The sequence below is a fragment of the Oncorhynchus gorbuscha genome, linkage group LG05, assembly GCF_021184085.1.
Source record: "Oncorhynchus gorbuscha isolate QuinsamMale2020 ecotype Even-year linkage group LG05, OgorEven_v1.0, whole genome shotgun sequence".
In the NCBI taxonomy this organism is placed as follows: Eukaryota; Metazoa; Chordata; class Actinopteri; order Salmoniformes; family Salmonidae; genus Oncorhynchus; species Oncorhynchus gorbuscha.
In genome coordinates this window covers 84,716,989-84,734,186 of record NC_060177.1, presented here as the reverse complement: position 1 = coordinate 84,734,186, position 17,198 = coordinate 84,716,989, and the positions used below count along the sequence as shown (strand labels likewise).

Here is a 17,198-nt window from a genome sequence, read left to right as displayed (position 1 = left end):
CTACTTTTTGCTATTCTCCTTTTTCTAGTCTTCATGGTTTTGACCCTTGCCTGTTTCTGGACTCTGTACCCGCCTGCCTGACCATTCTGTCTGCCTTGACCACGAGCCTGCCTGACCATTCTGTCTGACTTGACCACGAGCCTGCCTGACCATTCTGTCTGCCTTGACCACGAGCCTGCCTGACCATTCTGTCTGACTTGAACACGAGCCTGCCTGACCATTCTGTCTGCCTTGACCACGAGCCTGTCTGCCACTCTCTACCTCCTGGACTCTGATCTGGTTTTGAACCTTTTTGCCTGTCCACGACCATTCTGTCTGCCTTGACCACGAGCCTGTCTGCCACTCTCTACCTCCTGGACTCTGATCTGGTTTTGAACCTTTTTGCCTGTCCACGACCATTCTCTTGCCTACTCTTTTTGGATTAATACACATTGTAAGACTCCAACCATCTTCCTCCTGTGTCTGTGTCTGGGTCTCGCCTTGTGCCTTGATACTCTATTACTTATCTTTCAGAACTAGTTCAGTGGCCATTATAGAAACACATCATATAATGTGATGTAAAATCAAAGAGCTTAGAGCTGAGTTGACAACAGTGAGGCAATGTATCTACACACAGTACATGTGAGAAATTTTACCATACCAATACATGTGTAGATGCATTGATCATTTGATTGACTATTCCACAAATTCTAAATGAATTATACTTCATCCCTCATGTAATACATGTATACAGTGCCAATGCATATTTACACCACAGTAATTACATATTCATATACATTTCACAGTTTACACTTTACCTCATGGAATGGTATATTAGGGCCACGAGGGAGAGTGGTTCACCTCAAAAGCATAATTACTATGTAAAATACTTGTCATCTTCCTCCCAATATCTCTATACTTTCGGACAAGTCGTTGAACATTCAGATAAAGGACCTCAGATGATTATACAGTACAATGCATAGAGAACAGACCCTCTTGCCTGGCGCACATACTGAACGAAGATATACAAGGTGACAGATTAGACATAATGCAGAAATAAAACCATTCCAATGATATACAGTACGGGCAGGAGCAGCGGTTCTAGATACTAATGTTATTCAAACAGTGCACTACGAGCCCACATAATATATCATTTAACAAATGCAGTAGACTATTCATTGAGGCTAAAAGTCATGGTTGGGGTTGTCTTCTCTGACACACAAGCTTTTAGTTTCCTCTTTCTTTTTTCTGTAGTCTCGGTTGTGGCTTTTTATAGGACATCCCCTGAAGAAAATAGCATTCCCCTCAAAAGAGAAGAGGGGAATAGTTGAAAGTAACATTTCAAAACAAGTGAAGTAGTATTGTCTGAATCTATATGCCATTACATTGTTTATTGTAGCCTGGTCCCAGATCGGTTTGGTCTCTTGCCAACTCCATTACTTTCATTGGGTGACATTGAGTTGGCGTGAAAGCACAAACAGACTGGCATTCAGACTGTCCATTGTAGAGTTTAAACTGGAACTTTCTTCATTCAGACCCTAACATTACATCATAGACATAGTAGAACCCCAGTGGCATAATGGTGTTGCATAGAAACAAACAGATACCATTACTGAGAGGTGACACAAATGCAGAAATATGATTGTAAACAACGTTACAAGTATGCATGACACAAACATTTTTTTTTATATTGTCCTTCGGACAGACAACAAAACAAGAACGATGAGGTTCTGAAATACCAAACTCATTCAATTCAAGCAAATTATGTTACAGTGCTATTTCAGACCGTTATACAAAATAGTAGATTCATCCAATGTTGAATTTCCTCTCTGTCAAAAGAAAAAGTAAAACATTTCAACACTGTCTCTTATTCAAGTTTTAGTCAAAGGAATAGAACTCATAGAACACATAGAACTCATAGAACACATAGAACCCATAGAACCCATAGAACTTGTTGAACTCATATAACTCATAGAACACATAGAACTCATAGAACGCATAGAACACATAAAACACATAGAACACATAAAGATCAACCACAAATAAATACATGAGTAGATAACCACCAAGATGAATGAAAAAAATATGACAACCTACATATTAATCAGTGTTTAAATGGTCATTTAACCCCTAACCCAGGTGTTGCAATTTAGATATCCAAATTGTTCAGTGTCATTTGGGGTTGTTAGGGAAAATAATGCTTTCCTGGGCATTTTCAGGATTTCTGGATCATGACAAACCCATTTCTCAGTCTTGGCCTTCTGCAGAGTGATATGTTAATTCACCATCATTTTACAAGGAATGACATTTCAAATAGTTTCCACTTGATCAGAGGATAAATAAAACTGGCATTTGAGCTGACAAGCAGTTTGTTTTCCACCGGGACCACCTCCTCCTACCTCCTCTTACCTCCTCCTCCTCCTCCATTTCTCAGAGGAGGAATGTTTGTGTTCTACCCTCTGAAGAGCTGGGATCAGAGAAGCAACACACTTTTCCTACTCTTCCTGAAAAACACGCCGTTTGAAAATACACACATTCACAAACCTACTGAAATTGTCCCGAAAGACCTTTCTAGTGCACATCCCAGATCATAAATTAAACGTAAGAGTTGTTATGAAATGAAGAGTTGATCAGAGGGTAAAAATGAACGGTGCTCCTTCATCCTTCATTTCACTTATGGACGTCAGAGGAAGAGTGTCACAAGACAAAACTGTATCTGGACATTACAACTCCACTGGGGATGGACCAAACTGTCTCTGGACATTACAAATCCACTGGGGATGGACCAAACTGTCTCTGGACATTACAAATCCACTGGGGATGGACCAAACTGTCTCTGGACATTACAACTCCACTGGGGATGGACCAAACTGTCTCTGGACATTACAAATCCACTGGGGATGGACCAAACTGTCTCTGGACATTACAAATCCACTGGTGATGGACCAAACTGTCTCTGGACATTACAACTCCACTGGGGATGGACCAAACTGTCTCTGGACATTACAAATCCACTGGGGATGGACCAAACTGTCTCTGGACATTACAAATCCACTAGGGATGGACCAAACTGTCTCTGGACATTACAAATCCACTAGGGATGGACCAAACTGTCTCTGGACATTACAAATCCACTGGGGATGGACCAAACTGTCTCTGGACATTACAAATCCACTGGGAATGGACCAAACTGTCTCTGGACATTACAAATCCACTGGGGATGGACAAAAATGAACGAAAGACAAAATTCAATCAATCTATTTCCAGTGGTTTCTGTCTGGGTAATGTGAACAGCACTGCTACAATTCAAATGGTAATTCATCTGCCAAGCAATTCAATGTATGGTAAAAACAATTGCTTTAAGGTTCTGGCCCAGAAATCTAACATGGAATGATGCAAAGAGAGGAAAACATGTCCCCATACTTTCGCTGTTCTCCTGTTGACTTGGGGAATCATAGTGCAGTCTCCTCCTCAGTCTGTTGATAACTGAGTCTGTTGCTAACTCAGTCTGTTGATAAGTCAGTCTCCTCTTCCTCAGTCTGTTGATAAGTCAGTCTCCTCTTCCTCAGTCTGTTTTATAACTCAGCGACGGTTCTTGTTCTTGCTGTAACCATCCAATGAGTCATAGCTCCGACTCCGGCTTCGACTCCCAAAGATGGAGTTCCAAGACGAGCTGCGACTGTAGCTCCTGTAGGAGGAGTAACTCCTACTTCTTCCTCGGCCTCTACTCCTGGATCGGCTGAGGCAGAAGCCAGGGCTGGGGCTGGGGCTGCGACTCCTTGTGAAGAGGCTGCTCCAAGAGGATACGCTGGTAGAGCGACTGCTGGACGAAGGACTGGGACGGAAGTAGGGGATGGGTCTCTTCCTGGCACTGAGAGATGGTTAGCATGAGAGGGATTGGACTAAACACATAAAAAATAAGAAAATAAAGTTGAAATTCAATCAACTGCAAAGATTTTGGAAAACATGCATTGCGGTTTCATTCTGAATGTTTATGCTGAATCGGAGGTGCTAACCACATTCCTCTCATGGACATTGGAAATTGGATATTGTCATGAAATCATAGCTTGTTCTTAAAACATACAGGGTGAACACCACATTGATTGATACCGGCCTAAGTAATCATGTCTGGATTGTTATGTTACTCTTTCTTCAGAAAATGATTTCAGCTCGTGTTCAGGTCAGGAGAAAGGTATTTTAGATACAGCTCTCACACCTTGAAACAACATTATACTGTGAATATTTCAATGCATAATCATGAGCATAACTGTTTCATTTACGCTGCTTTCGGAAAGTATTCAGACCCCTTGACTTTTTCCACATTTTGTTACGTTACAGCTTTATTCTAAAAATTGATTAAACAAAACATCTTCCTCATCAATCTACAAACAATACCCAATAATGATGTCACAATACCACACAATGACGTCACAATAGCCCATGATGACATCACAACACCCCATAATGACAAAGCAAAAACTGAACTACCCTATTTACATAAGTATTCAGACCCTTTGCTATGAGACTCGAAATTGAGCTCTGGTGCATCCAGTTTCCATTGATCATCCTTAACACAATTCTACAACTTGATTGGTGTTCACTTGTGGTAAATTCAATTGACTGGGCATGATTTGGAAAGGCACTCACCTGTCTATTTAATGTCCCACAGTTGACAGTGCATGTCAGAGCAAATACCAAGCGATGAGGTCTAAGGAATTATCCTTGGAGCTCAGAGACAGGATTGTGTTGAGGCACAGATTTGGGGAAGGGTACTAAAAAAAGTCTGCAGCATAGAAGGTCCCCAAGAACACAGTGGCCTCAATTATTCTTAAATGAAAGGAGTTTGGAACCACCAAGATTCTTCCTAGAGCTGGCCGCTCGGCCAAACTGAGCAGCCGGTGAGAAGGGCATTGGTAAGGGAGGTGACCAAGAACCCGATGGTCACTCTGACAGAGCTCCAGAGTTCCTCTGTGGAGATGGGACAAACTTCCACAAGGACAACATCTCTGCAGCACTCCACCAATCAGGCCTTTATGGTAGAGTGGCCAGATGGAAGCCACTCCTCAGTAAAAGGCACATGACAGCTTGCTTGGAGTTTGCCAAAAGGCACCTAAAGGACTCTCAGACCATGAGAAACAAGATTCTCTGGTCTAATGAAACCAAGATCAAACTCTTTGGCCTGAATTCCAAGAGTCACATCTGGAGGAAACCTGGCACCATCCCTACGGTGAAGCATGGTGGTGCTGTGGGGATGTTTTTCATCGGCATGGACTTGGAGACTAGTCAGGATTGAGGGAAATACGAAAGAAACAAAGTACAGAGAGCTCCTTGATGAAAACCTGCTGCTCGGTGCTCAGGACCTCACACTGGGGCAAAGGTTCACCTTCCAGCAGGACAACGACCCTAAGCACACAGCCAAAACAACGCAGGAGTGGCTTCGGGACAAGTCTCTGAATGTCCTTGTGGCCCAGTCAGAGCCCAGACTTGAACCCGATTGAACATCTCTGGAGACCTGAACACAGCTGTGCAGCGACACTCTCCATCCAACCTGGGATCTGCAGAGAAGAATGGGAGAAACTCCCCAAATACAGGTGTGCCAAGCTTGTGGCGTCATACCCAAGAAGACTCAAGGCTGTAATCGCTGCCAAAGGTGCTTCAACAAAGTACCGAGTAAAGGGTCTGAATACTTATATAAATGTGATATGTCCATTTTTTATTTATTTATAAATTAGCAACAACGTTAAATAAAAACATCTGTTTTTTCTTTGTCATTATGGGGTATTGTGTGTAGGTTAATGCTGGGGGTAGGGGAATGATTTAATCAATTTTACAATAAGGATGAAAAGTAACAAAATGTAGAGAAAGTCAAGAGGTCTGAGTACTTTCCGAATGGACTGTCTCGCTTGATCCATTATAGCTTGTTGAGACTAGTAGACAATGAATCAGGTTTATTGCCTTCCTTTTACAGCCCAGTCCTTCAACTGTCTCTGAGTTAAACTGAGGGCCATTGTTGATGGTTAAAAGAAGAGGGACTCAGTTCGGAGTGAATCAGGCTTGAGTCTGTGGTTAGAATGAATACGTTTTTAACAAGTAAAATGAAAGAATAAAATAATAAAAGCATGTGTCACAAATGTGTGAAGTGTATTAGCTGAAAAGAGAATAGCAGACCTGGTTATCCTCCTGGCTTCCAGGTGACTGGGTGAATCTCTCCTCCTTTTTCTCATGGGAGAGTAGGACCTGGGTTTTTGCCTCTTCCCGCTATGCTTCCGACTGCTGTGTTTCACATCCTTCTCACAGGAGCTGGGGTCCCTCTTCCTCTCTCGGACCCTACCAATGTCAGATGGCATCTCTCATTAGCAATCCTATCATTTGGATATATTTTAAACCCACCATACTAGCACCTTCTGCTATCATCATGCTAGTACAATAGTAGTGGCAGAAGTGGTTATCTGAGCTAGAGTAGATAGGTCAATCTGTTTATTACCTGTCTTCACTGTTCCTGGAGTATCTTCCTCTGGATCTACCACCTCCTTTCCTTCTCAAACCAGCTGAGTAGCTCGGTGAACGGGAGTATGACCTTAAGACAAAAGCACAACACATTTACTTCAATGGAGCTCAGCGAAAGTACACATTATGTCAAGTGGCTGCTGGAGGTGTCAGTGAAGTGCATTAAAACCTAAATGACACCAACCTGGCAGATGACAGTGATCGGCTTCGAGAGTAGCGTCCAGAGTGTCTGGAGCTCCCAGAGGACCTACTCCTGCTTCTGCTGCTGCTGCTGGAGGAGATGGTTTTAGTCCTCTTGCGTGAAGAGGCCACCGTCCTCAACGGAGAGATGGAGGCAGTCTTCTGAGGTCTCCCCACCTTGGCCCCACATCCTAAAGTCTTCACCGGGTCACTGCAATGATAACAGTGGAATTCCATAAATGTCTGCTGCAATTGTGAAAATATACACTATGTATATGGATGGATTACATTTTGAGAAAACAGTAAATCAAGGAACATTTCTGGTCCTTTGACTTCAAGTAGCACTTTTCATCACCTATAGTACGATATTCTTCAAGGATGGGAAGCTCACCTCTTGCCATTCTTGTTGAAAGTAGCAGTAGTCAAGCCACCTTCCACATGCAGAGGTTTACACAGGGAAGTGTAGCTGGTCACAGAGTTCCCAGAGTCGGACGCGTTGTCTCCGTCCCTGAACCTCAGTTTCTCTGGTGAAGCCGGCGCACGGCATAGGACCTTTTGTTCGCCGGTGACGTTTGACTGTGAAATGCCGGTTTTGGTCGATGGTGGGGAAGACGTGTCGTTCCCGGAATCGTAATCCTGTGGTCCTTTGCTCTGATTGGACAAAGTGTGACGGAGAATCACTGTTGTGTTTAAAACCTCACCTCCAGGTTTTGACTGTAAGACCTGTAAACAGACAAAAAGACCATCTTTACTTCCAGAGATGTTTTTTTCTTTTTCGTTTAGTTCAATAAGCAACTACCTGTATGATGCATTGGGAATACTCTACAAAGGCATGTATTTCCCTTCCAAAACACAGAGAATATATATATATATATTTTTTTTAGGGGAGGACAGGGAACTTGAAAAGATTATAGACGTCATGCAAATTTGTGTCATGCGAATAACTTGGAAAATAAAACTAAACTGAACCAAATTTAAATATTTATTTTACATATATATTTTTTTATTAACTGAACTGAAACAAATATACGAAAGGAAGAACAAAATAACAGAACGAAGAGTTACTAGTGTGTGAGTAGAAACTAGCAACGGCTTTAGCTAAATCCAGTGAGAGAAAGAGAGAAGTACAAGAGGAGGAACAACAACGGCCCCATTACAAAGCCTGTTTTAACGAACAATAGAACAAACATCACAAAATGGGTATTATGTGGAAATGAAAAGGACTGCAGACAGAGATATCCCATCAGTCTAACTTAGAAAGTCCTCAGAATAGGACAGATTGTTTTCCCTGCAAGAAGAAAAGAATTAGCCTGCAGCGAACCCTAAGGTACAGTAAATCCCTACGTCTGCGGATAGCATCCACTTACCAATCAAGATTTCCTCCTTAAGTAGGTAAGGTGTAAGAAAAAGGGAAGAGCGGGCAACATAAGTGCATCATTAGAGTCGTAAATTGCAAGAAAAAGACAATAACTTCTTCAAACCCAGAGCCAGTTACCGTTATTGGCATGTTCCTTTTCTTCCCATAATTGAGATTGTTTAAGAGTTTTCTCGGGGCTAGAAGCCCATAACAAGCTTTTATTGTGTAGTCAATCTTGAATACACGCTACACGTCTGTGAGGCCAAACTTAATGTACTTTAGAATAGTGTACACATACCAGTTTTGTAAACTAGACTGCAGGTTTTTTAAAATTAGTTTTACTCTAAAAGAGTAAGAGCGGTTGCTAAGGACTATACAATAATAAAATACATGTTTTTCCTGCTGAAGATAACTAAGAGATACCAAATGATTGAATGTTTGGCTCACTCAAATTCATTCCCTCCAAACAGATTATAATCTCTCTTTACCTATCGATTGCAAATCACTCATAGTAGATTGATTAAACTCTGCCCTCCCTAAGTCTTTTTCAGATAATCCAGTCCCCAGGCTGCAACATCAAACCATAACTAACATTGAAAACCCCAGGGGAAAACATCAAAACAAAACCACCCATCACAGGCCACTGACAAATATTCTTGAATCGATTCAATCTTGCTCCTCAAGTACTATCCTAACAGTCAGTGTTCTTCTGCTGGCAATCAGAACACTAGTTACCCAAAGTAACCAATAGTTACACTGAAAGTAACCCTAAACACCCACCATTTTGTTAAGTCCATTTGGAATATGTAACAATGGAGAAGCCGTTTTAATATTTGGCACATATTCAGTATTCAAACTACATGGGAGTTAATCAGTGTGGTTGTTCTATTCGTACCCACATTTCCCTGTGTGGGTTGCATTGATTGGGAGGAAATATCAAACATACCGCAGAAATTAAACAGTTTCTAACTATTGCTAACGTATCCGTATTAAAATTAGGACTAATCTACTTCCATTGACGGTTAATTTAATTAAAAACCCTTGAAAATTAACACAAAGTGGAAAAAACGTAGTAATATTGCCACGTTAGGTAACCAATTTTAGATAATCCCCCCCCAAAAAAGGTTGTGTTTAGAATACAAAGCACCGTTAGTCTATAGCTTATTGCATTTCAATTACCAACCCTGTGGTCTGTGATGAAAAACATCTGGGGAGTAATTAGCATAATTTAATGATCACTGGAGAGAAATTAAATGTATCTCACGCCTCAGCGAGCCTGAGACAATGAGTCAACGAACAAACGGAGCTGAGCTGTGTTTAAAATCACATACATTCCCAGTAATAAAGACCCTAGGAAATGCCACTTTCAAAAGAAAGTAAGTCTTTTAGATCTGACCGATCACTATCGCCTAAGTCTCTAATACTGCTGCAATGCTGGGCCAATAGCAATCCATAAACAGTCAATGAAAATATTGTTTTCATGAAAAGAACTAGTACTTATATGCTTGAGCTCAAGAAATACATCTGAATAGAAGACAATATAAACTGATAAAGTATGTGATGGAATCTTGCCAGCGGTCATTGTGCTGATCATTTCAACTCATTCTTTACCCATTAGCTTTTCACAAAACACAGCTTGGCTGCATCCTCTGCACATGATCATTAGCTGCCTACCACCAGCAAGTTTCCCAGGTGCTGTTTCTGCTAAGTTTGTGATTATATAATGGTGTTAGATAAAAACAGAAAAACAAGAACAGATGACATCACTGCTCAATGAGTTCATTAAAAACATGTCAGGAAGCAACACGATTTTGGACAGGAAATGTCAAATGAGTTGGATTCAAAAGTGATTTAGATCGACCCTCGAAGGAATTCGAAAGACTATATTCCCAAAGATTTTGATGAAAGAAGATGTAGATAAGAAAAAAAGGTAAAAAGCCATGACAGAATTAGATTGTATTTTTTTACAGGATATCTGATGAAGATTGTTTGTAAAATAGTTTGATCTTGAGAGAGGATATGGGCTTATAAACAATCTGATATTCCATATGTAAATGTGTCAACAACAAACATTGCCCTGAACGTTCGGCTTCAGACACGGAAGCAAGAGGTCTTACATGACCTTAATAGAGTAATACCACCGGAATGAATTTTAGTTTAGGCTCAAAGTCCCGAGGAACACTTACGGTGCTGGTAGAAAGGACGGAGCGAAAGATTGGAGTTGTTTTACACACTGACTTGGCGGCCGGCTCCCACTCAAACCCTCCGTGGTCCAGTGATGTACCAGGGTCCTCCATCAGGGCTGCTAGGCCTCCCAATGCAGGGTGATCCACTGATTTGTGCAGATGACGTCTGTGGACACAAATATTAAGGAGTTAAAAACATTACTACATCAAAGTCTACAATTTAGTACAAACTTAGTTTTACTGAGAGACTTTTCTGGCCCACAATCGTCCAGATATGCTGCCAACTGTGCTCGTTTGAGACAAAAACGATTTAGTCAAAATAGCACTAATTGTGCAGCCGTGAGAATACCTATTTGGGATAATGTAATCACTGGGACAATGTTTACCGTTTGAACACCTGTAGTTGAAGTTATGTCACAATATCATCCGAAAGACTTTATGACTGGTTATGATTGAACAGTGGCCTAGTTTCTGACAGTGGAAACACTGTGGTGGACAGGGGGCACAGGCAGCCAGCTCAGGATGTGCCCCAGACTGTACAGGAGAACCAGACAGCAACCTCATAGTAAATGTCATCTACGGCTGAACAGGGATCAACCCTCAGCTGTTTACAGACTGATGCCTGCAACTCTGTCTGTGTGTGTGTCTTTGTCTATGTGTGTCTGTGTGTATGTGTGTGTGTGTGTGTGTGTGTGTGTGTGCGCGACAAACCAGCTCGATATATAGCCTAACCCTCAGACACAGACAAACACTACTGGCACAGATACCAGTCAACCAGCCAAGCTAGGGGAACGAGAATTTACACCGACACAGCCTTGCCAAGATGTGGCATTTCACATTTCAAACTAGAGCTACAGCTGTGGACACGAGCCGGAGAGCTAAGTGGGTTTTTATGGCTAGGCTTGACGATTATACAACTCCAGAATGATTATACCGTCCCATAATGCAGTTGGGGTATAATCGTTTCAACGGAACAGTTGATGTAGAATCCCTGAGAATTGAAGATTATTCAGATTGTCCCCCTGTCGTCTTCTCCATAGACTGAGTTCCATCTGGCACCCTAATCCCTATATAGTGCACTGGCGCCGCTGTTCTAACGTAGTGCACTATGTGGTGAAGGGGACCATTTTGGGACGCAAACAGACTCTCACACGGTCGGTGGAGCGCAATCGGTCGGTCAGGGTAAAGCTTGCTGCTATTCATTTTCGGTAATGATTTCCTCTGCCAAATATCACAGGTCCCAATAATGGAGAGATCCAGAAGGGATTTTAATGCAATCATCTCTGGCTTTAGATTATTTCAGTTTGAAACATGGGCTCAGTTTGGTCGTCTCTCTGTCACCAGTGTGAATGAATAACAAATGACTGATCAATTGAAGAAAAGACAGAATAATTTAATGAACAAACAGAAATAATTTAATGAACTAATATAAACAAATATAAAGACACTATAGAGGTCTAATATAATGACACTAGAGGTCTAATATAATGACACTATAGAGGTCTAATATAATGACACTATAGAGGTCTAATATAATGACACTATAGAGGTCTAATATAAAGACACTATAGAGGTGGAATATAATGACACTATAGAGGTCTAATATAAAGACACTATAGAGGTTTAATATAATGACACTATAGAGGTCTAATATAAAGACACTATAGAGGTGGAATATAATGACACTATAGAGGTCTAATATAAAGACACTATAGAGGTGGAATATAATGACACTATAGAGGTCTAATATAAAGACACTATAGAGGTCTAATATAATGACACTATAGAGGTGGAATATAATGACACTATAGAGGTCTAATATAATGACACTATAGAGTTCTAATATAATGACACTAGAGGTCTAATATAATGACACTAGAGGTCTAATATAATGACACTAGAGGTCTAATATAATGACACTAGAGGTCTAGATACACTCTAAGAGGTCTAATATAATGACAGGTCTAATATAATGACACTAGAGGTCTAATATAATAGAGTTCTAATATAAAGTTCTAATATAATGACACTAGAGGTGTAATATAATGACATAGAGGTCTAATATAATGACACTATAGAGGTCTAATATAATGACACTAGAGGTCTAATATAATGACACTATAGAGGTCTAATATAATGACACTATAGAGGTCTAATATAATGACACTATAGAGGTCTAATATAATGACACTATAGAGGTCTAATATAATGACACTATAGAGGTCTAATATAATGACACATAGAGGTCTAATATAATGACACTATAGAGTTCTAATATAATGACACTAGAGGTCTAATATAATGACACTAGAGGTGTAATATAATGACACTATAGAGGTCTAATATAATGACACTATAGAGTTCTAATATAATGACACTAGAGGTCTAATATAATGACACTAGAGGTGTAATATCGTGACCAGTGAGCTGAGATAAGGCGGAGCTTTGCCTAGCATGGCCTTGTAGATGACCTGAAGCCAGGTGTAATATAATGAAACTAGAGGTCTAATATAATGACACTAGAGGTGTAATATAATGACACTATAGAGGTCTAATATTTTTTTATTTTTTTTATTTCACCTTATTTAACCAGGTAGGCTAGTTGAGAACAGGTTCTCATTTGCAACTGCGACCTGGCCAAGATAAAGCATAGCAGTGTGAACAGACAACACAGAGTTACACATGGAGTAAACAATTAAAAAGTCAATAACACAGAGAAAAAAAGGGGAGTCTATATACAATGTGTGCAAAAGGCATGAGGAGGTAGGCGAATAATTACAATATTGCAGATTAACACTGGAGTGATAAATGATCAGATGATCATGTACAGGTAGAGATATTGGTGTGCAAAAGAGCAGAAAAGTAAATAAATAAAAACTGTGGGGATGAGGTAGGTGAAAATGGGTGTGCTATTTACCAATAGATTATGTACAGCTGCAGCGATCGGTTAGCTGCTCAGCTAGCTGATGTTAGAAGTTGGTGAGGGAGATAAAAGTCTCCAGCTTCAGCGATTTTTGCAATTCGTTCCAGTCACAGGCAGCAGAGTACTGGAACGAAAGGCGGCCGAATGAGGTGTTGGCTTTAGGGATGATCAATGAGATATACCTGCTGGAGCGCGTGCTACAGATGGGTGTTGCCATCGTGACCAGTGAGCTGAGATAAGGCGGAGCTTTGCCTAGCATGGCCTTGTAGATGACCTGAAGCCAGTGGGTCTGGCGACGAATATGTAGCGAGGGCCAGCCGAATATAATGAAACTAGAGGTCTAATATAATGACACTAGAGGTGTAATATAATGACACTATAGAGGTCTAATATAATGACACTATAGAGTTCTAATATAATGACACAAGAGGTCTAATATAAGGACACTATAGAGGTCTAATATAATGACACTAGAGGTCTAATATAATGACACTAGAGGTCTAATATAATGACACTATAGAGGTGTAATATAATGACACTAGAGGTGTAATATAATGACAATATAGAGGTCTAATACAATGACACTATAGAGGTGTAATATAATGACACTAGAGGTGTAATATAATGACACTATAGACGTCTAATATAATTGAGCTGTCTGTCTCTGAAGATGCAGATGTAAATTAAATGGTGTGTTTAGGTCAACTACTGCAGACCTAATGAATTTAACCCAACCTCACCCATCACCTCAAACAACTACTGCAGACCTAATGAATTTAACCCAACCTCACCCATCACCTCAAACAACTACTGCAGACCTAATGAATTTAACTGTCCAACCTCACCCATCACCTCAAACAACTACTGCAGACCTAATGAATTTAACCCAACCTGCAGACCCATCACCTCAAACAACTACTGCAGACCTAATGAATTTAACCCAACCTCACCCATCACCTCAAACAACTACTGCAGACCTAATGAATTTAACCTAACCTCACCCATCACCTCAAACAACTACTGCAGACCTAATGAATTTAACCCAACCTCACCCATCACCTCAAACAACTACTGCAGACCTAATGAATTTAACCTAACCTCACCCATCACCTCAAACAACTACTGCAGACCTAATGAATTTAACCCAACCTCACCCATCACCTCAAACAACTACTGCAGACCTAATGAATTTAACCCAACCTAACCCATCACCTCAAACAACTACTGCAGACCTAATGAATTTAACCCAACCTAACCCATCACCTCAAACAACTACTGCAGACCTAATGAATTTAACCTAACCTCACCCATCACCTCAAACAACTACTGCAGACCTAATGAATTTAACCCAACCTAACCCATCACCTCAAATTCTAAATCTAGTCCAGACTGACTCAAAAAATAATTCACCAAATCCATCAATCTACATCTGTGCCACTGCGAAAAGAGCCTGTTCACATAGATCTGGCCATCTGTCATTGTAATTGAGGGTACATCCATCTGTGGACGGAGTTTTCCAGCCATTTCATGTGGACACCGTTTCCATCCATTTCATGTGGACACCGTTTCCATCCATTTCATGTGGACACCGTTTCCAGTGATAGGGGGGCTACCGCAACCACTGTTAATCGTTCCTAAGATCACACAGTGGCCTATCACTCACCACTTGCCTATCACTCACCTGTGGCCTATCAATCACCACTTGCCTATCACTCACCTGTGGCCTATCAATCACCACTTGCCTATCACTCACCTCTGGCCTACCACTCACCTCTGGTCTCTCACTCACCACTTGCCTATCACTCACCACTTGCCTATCACTCACCTCTTGCCTATCACTCACCTCTGGCCTACCACTCACCTCTGGTCTCTCACTCACCTCTGGCCTATCACTCACCTCTGGCCTACCACTCACCTCTAGCCTACCACTCACCTCTAGCCTATCAGTCAGTCACACTTCTGGTCTATCAGTCACCTCTGGTCTATCAGTCACCTCTGGCCTATCAGTCACCTCTGGTCTATCAGTCACCTCTGGCCTATCAGTCACCTCTGGCCTATCAATCACCACTTGCCTATCACTCACCTGTGGCCTATCAATCACCACTTGCCTATCACTCACCTCTGGCCTACCACTCACCTCTGGTCTCTCACTCACCACTTGCCTATCACTCACCACTTGCCTATCACTCACCTCTTGCCTATCACTCACCTCTGGCCTACCACTCACCTCTGGTCTCTCACTCACCTCTGGCCTATCACTCACCTCTGGCCTACCACTCACCTCTAGCCTACCACTCACCTCTGGTCTCTCACTCACCTCTGGCCTACCACTCACCTCTGGTCTCTCACTCACCTCTAGCCTACCACTCACCTCTAGCCTATCAGTCAGTCACACTTCTGGTCTATCAGTCACCTCTGGTCTATCAGTCACCTCTGGCCTATCAGTCACCTCTGGTCTATCAGTCACCTCTGGCCTATCAGTCACCTCTGGCCTATCAGTCACCTCTGGCCTATCAGTCACCTCTAGCCTACCACTCACCTCTAGCCTATCAGTCACCTCTAGCCTACCACTCACCTCTAGCCTATCAGTCACCTCTGGTCTATCAGTCACCTCTGGTCTATCAGTCACCTCTGGCCTATCAGTCACCTCTGGCCTATCAGTCACCTCTGGTCTATCAGTCACCTCTGGTCTATCAGTCACCTCTGGCCTACCACTCACCTCTAGCCTATCAGTCACCTCTAGCCTATCAGTCACCTCTGGCCTATCAGTCACCTCTGGCCTATCACTCACCTCTGGCCTATCAGTCACCTCTGGCCTATCAGTCACCTCTGGCCTATCAGTCACCTCTGGCCTACCACTCACCTCTGGCCTACCACTCACCTCTGGCCTACCACTCACCTCTAGCCTATCAGTCAGTCACACTTCTGCTCTATCAGTCACCTCTGGCCTATCAGTCACCTCTGGCCCATCAGTCACCTCTGGCCTATCAGTCACCTCTGGCCTATCAGTCACCTCTGGCCTATCAGTCACCTCTGGCCTATCAGTCACCTCTGGCCCATCAGTCACCTCTGGTCCATCAGTCACCTCTGGCCCATCAGTCACCACTTTGTCGTGACCAGACCAGACTAGTCCAGACCAGATTGGGCCAACAAAGAAAAACGGGGTTCTGCCTGTTTGTGTGTGTGTATGTGTGTGTGTATGTGTGTGTGTATGTGTGTGTGTGTGTGTGTGTGTGTGTGTGTGTGCGTGTGTGTGTGTGTGTGTGTGTGTGTGTGTGTGTGTGTGTGTGTGTGTGTGTGTGTGTGTGTGTGCGCACATCTAAGTGGCTAAGACTTACCTGCTCTCGGTGCTGGAGGAGCGCCAGGTGGAACTCTCAGACTCCGACCTCCGGTCGCGTCGTCTCCGGTGCATGTGCCTCCGTGAACTGGAAGAGCAAATGAGAGGAGAGAGAAAGAACAGGGGATGAGGATCTTATTAGTGGGGAAGAAATAGCCAGATGTTGCTGTGATGGATATTGGACTTGCTTACCCTTATACCTGTAGAGGAGAGGAGAGGAGAGGAGAGGAGAATAAAATCAACCCCCCTAGGAGGAGATGCAAAGGAAGGAGACTGGATGAGGAGAGGAGGGAATGGAGAGGAGAGGAAGGAGGAAGGAGAGGAGAGGAGAGACTTAAAGAGAAGAGACGAGGAGAAGAGAAGAGAGCAGATGCGAGCAGATGCGAGGAGTAGAGAGCAGAGGAGAGGAGAAGAGAGCAGAGGAGAGGAGAAGAGACGAGGAGAAGAGAAGAGAGCAGAGGAGAGGAGAGGAGAGGAGAGGGAAGAGAGAAGAGAGCAGATGCGAGGAGTAGAGAGCAGAGGAGAGGAGAAGAGAGCAGAGGAGAGGAGAAGAGACGAGGAGAAGAGAAGAGAAGAGAGCAGATGCGAGGAGTAGAGAGCAGAGGAGAGGAGAAGAGAGCAGATGCGAGGAGTAGAGAGCAGAGGAGAGGAGAAGAGAGCAGATGCGAGGAGTAGAGAGCAGAGGAGAGGAGAGGAGAGGAGAGGAGAAGAGAGCAGAGGAGAGGAGAA

The 17,198-nt window shown here is 42.5% G+C and overlaps 1 protein-coding gene across 1 annotated transcript in view; it reads right to left on the bottom strand.

Moving 5' to 3' along the window:
- Positions 1 to 384: 384 nt before the first annotated feature.
- LOC124035287 (serine/arginine repetitive matrix protein 4-like) overlaps positions 385 to 17,198 on the bottom strand; it is a 153,990-nt gene continuing 137,176 nt past the window's right edge. Inside the window, exons 6-12 of the mRNA XM_046348745.1 lie at positions 16,471 to 16,557; positions 10,210 to 10,375; positions 7,058 to 7,389; positions 6,671 to 6,877; positions 6,464 to 6,556; positions 6,148 to 6,306; positions 385 to 3,850 (exon numbers count right to left, since the gene is read on the bottom strand). Coding sequence (XP_046204701.1) covers positions 3,562 to 3,850; positions 6,148 to 6,306; positions 6,464 to 6,556; positions 6,671 to 6,877; positions 7,058 to 7,389; positions 10,210 to 10,375; positions 16,471 to 16,557 — 1,333 coding nt within the window. The 3' untranslated portion in view covers positions 385 to 3,561. The remainder of the gene's footprint in view (positions 3,851 to 6,147; positions 6,307 to 6,463; positions 6,557 to 6,670; positions 6,878 to 7,057; positions 7,390 to 10,209; positions 10,376 to 16,470; positions 16,558 to 17,198) is intronic.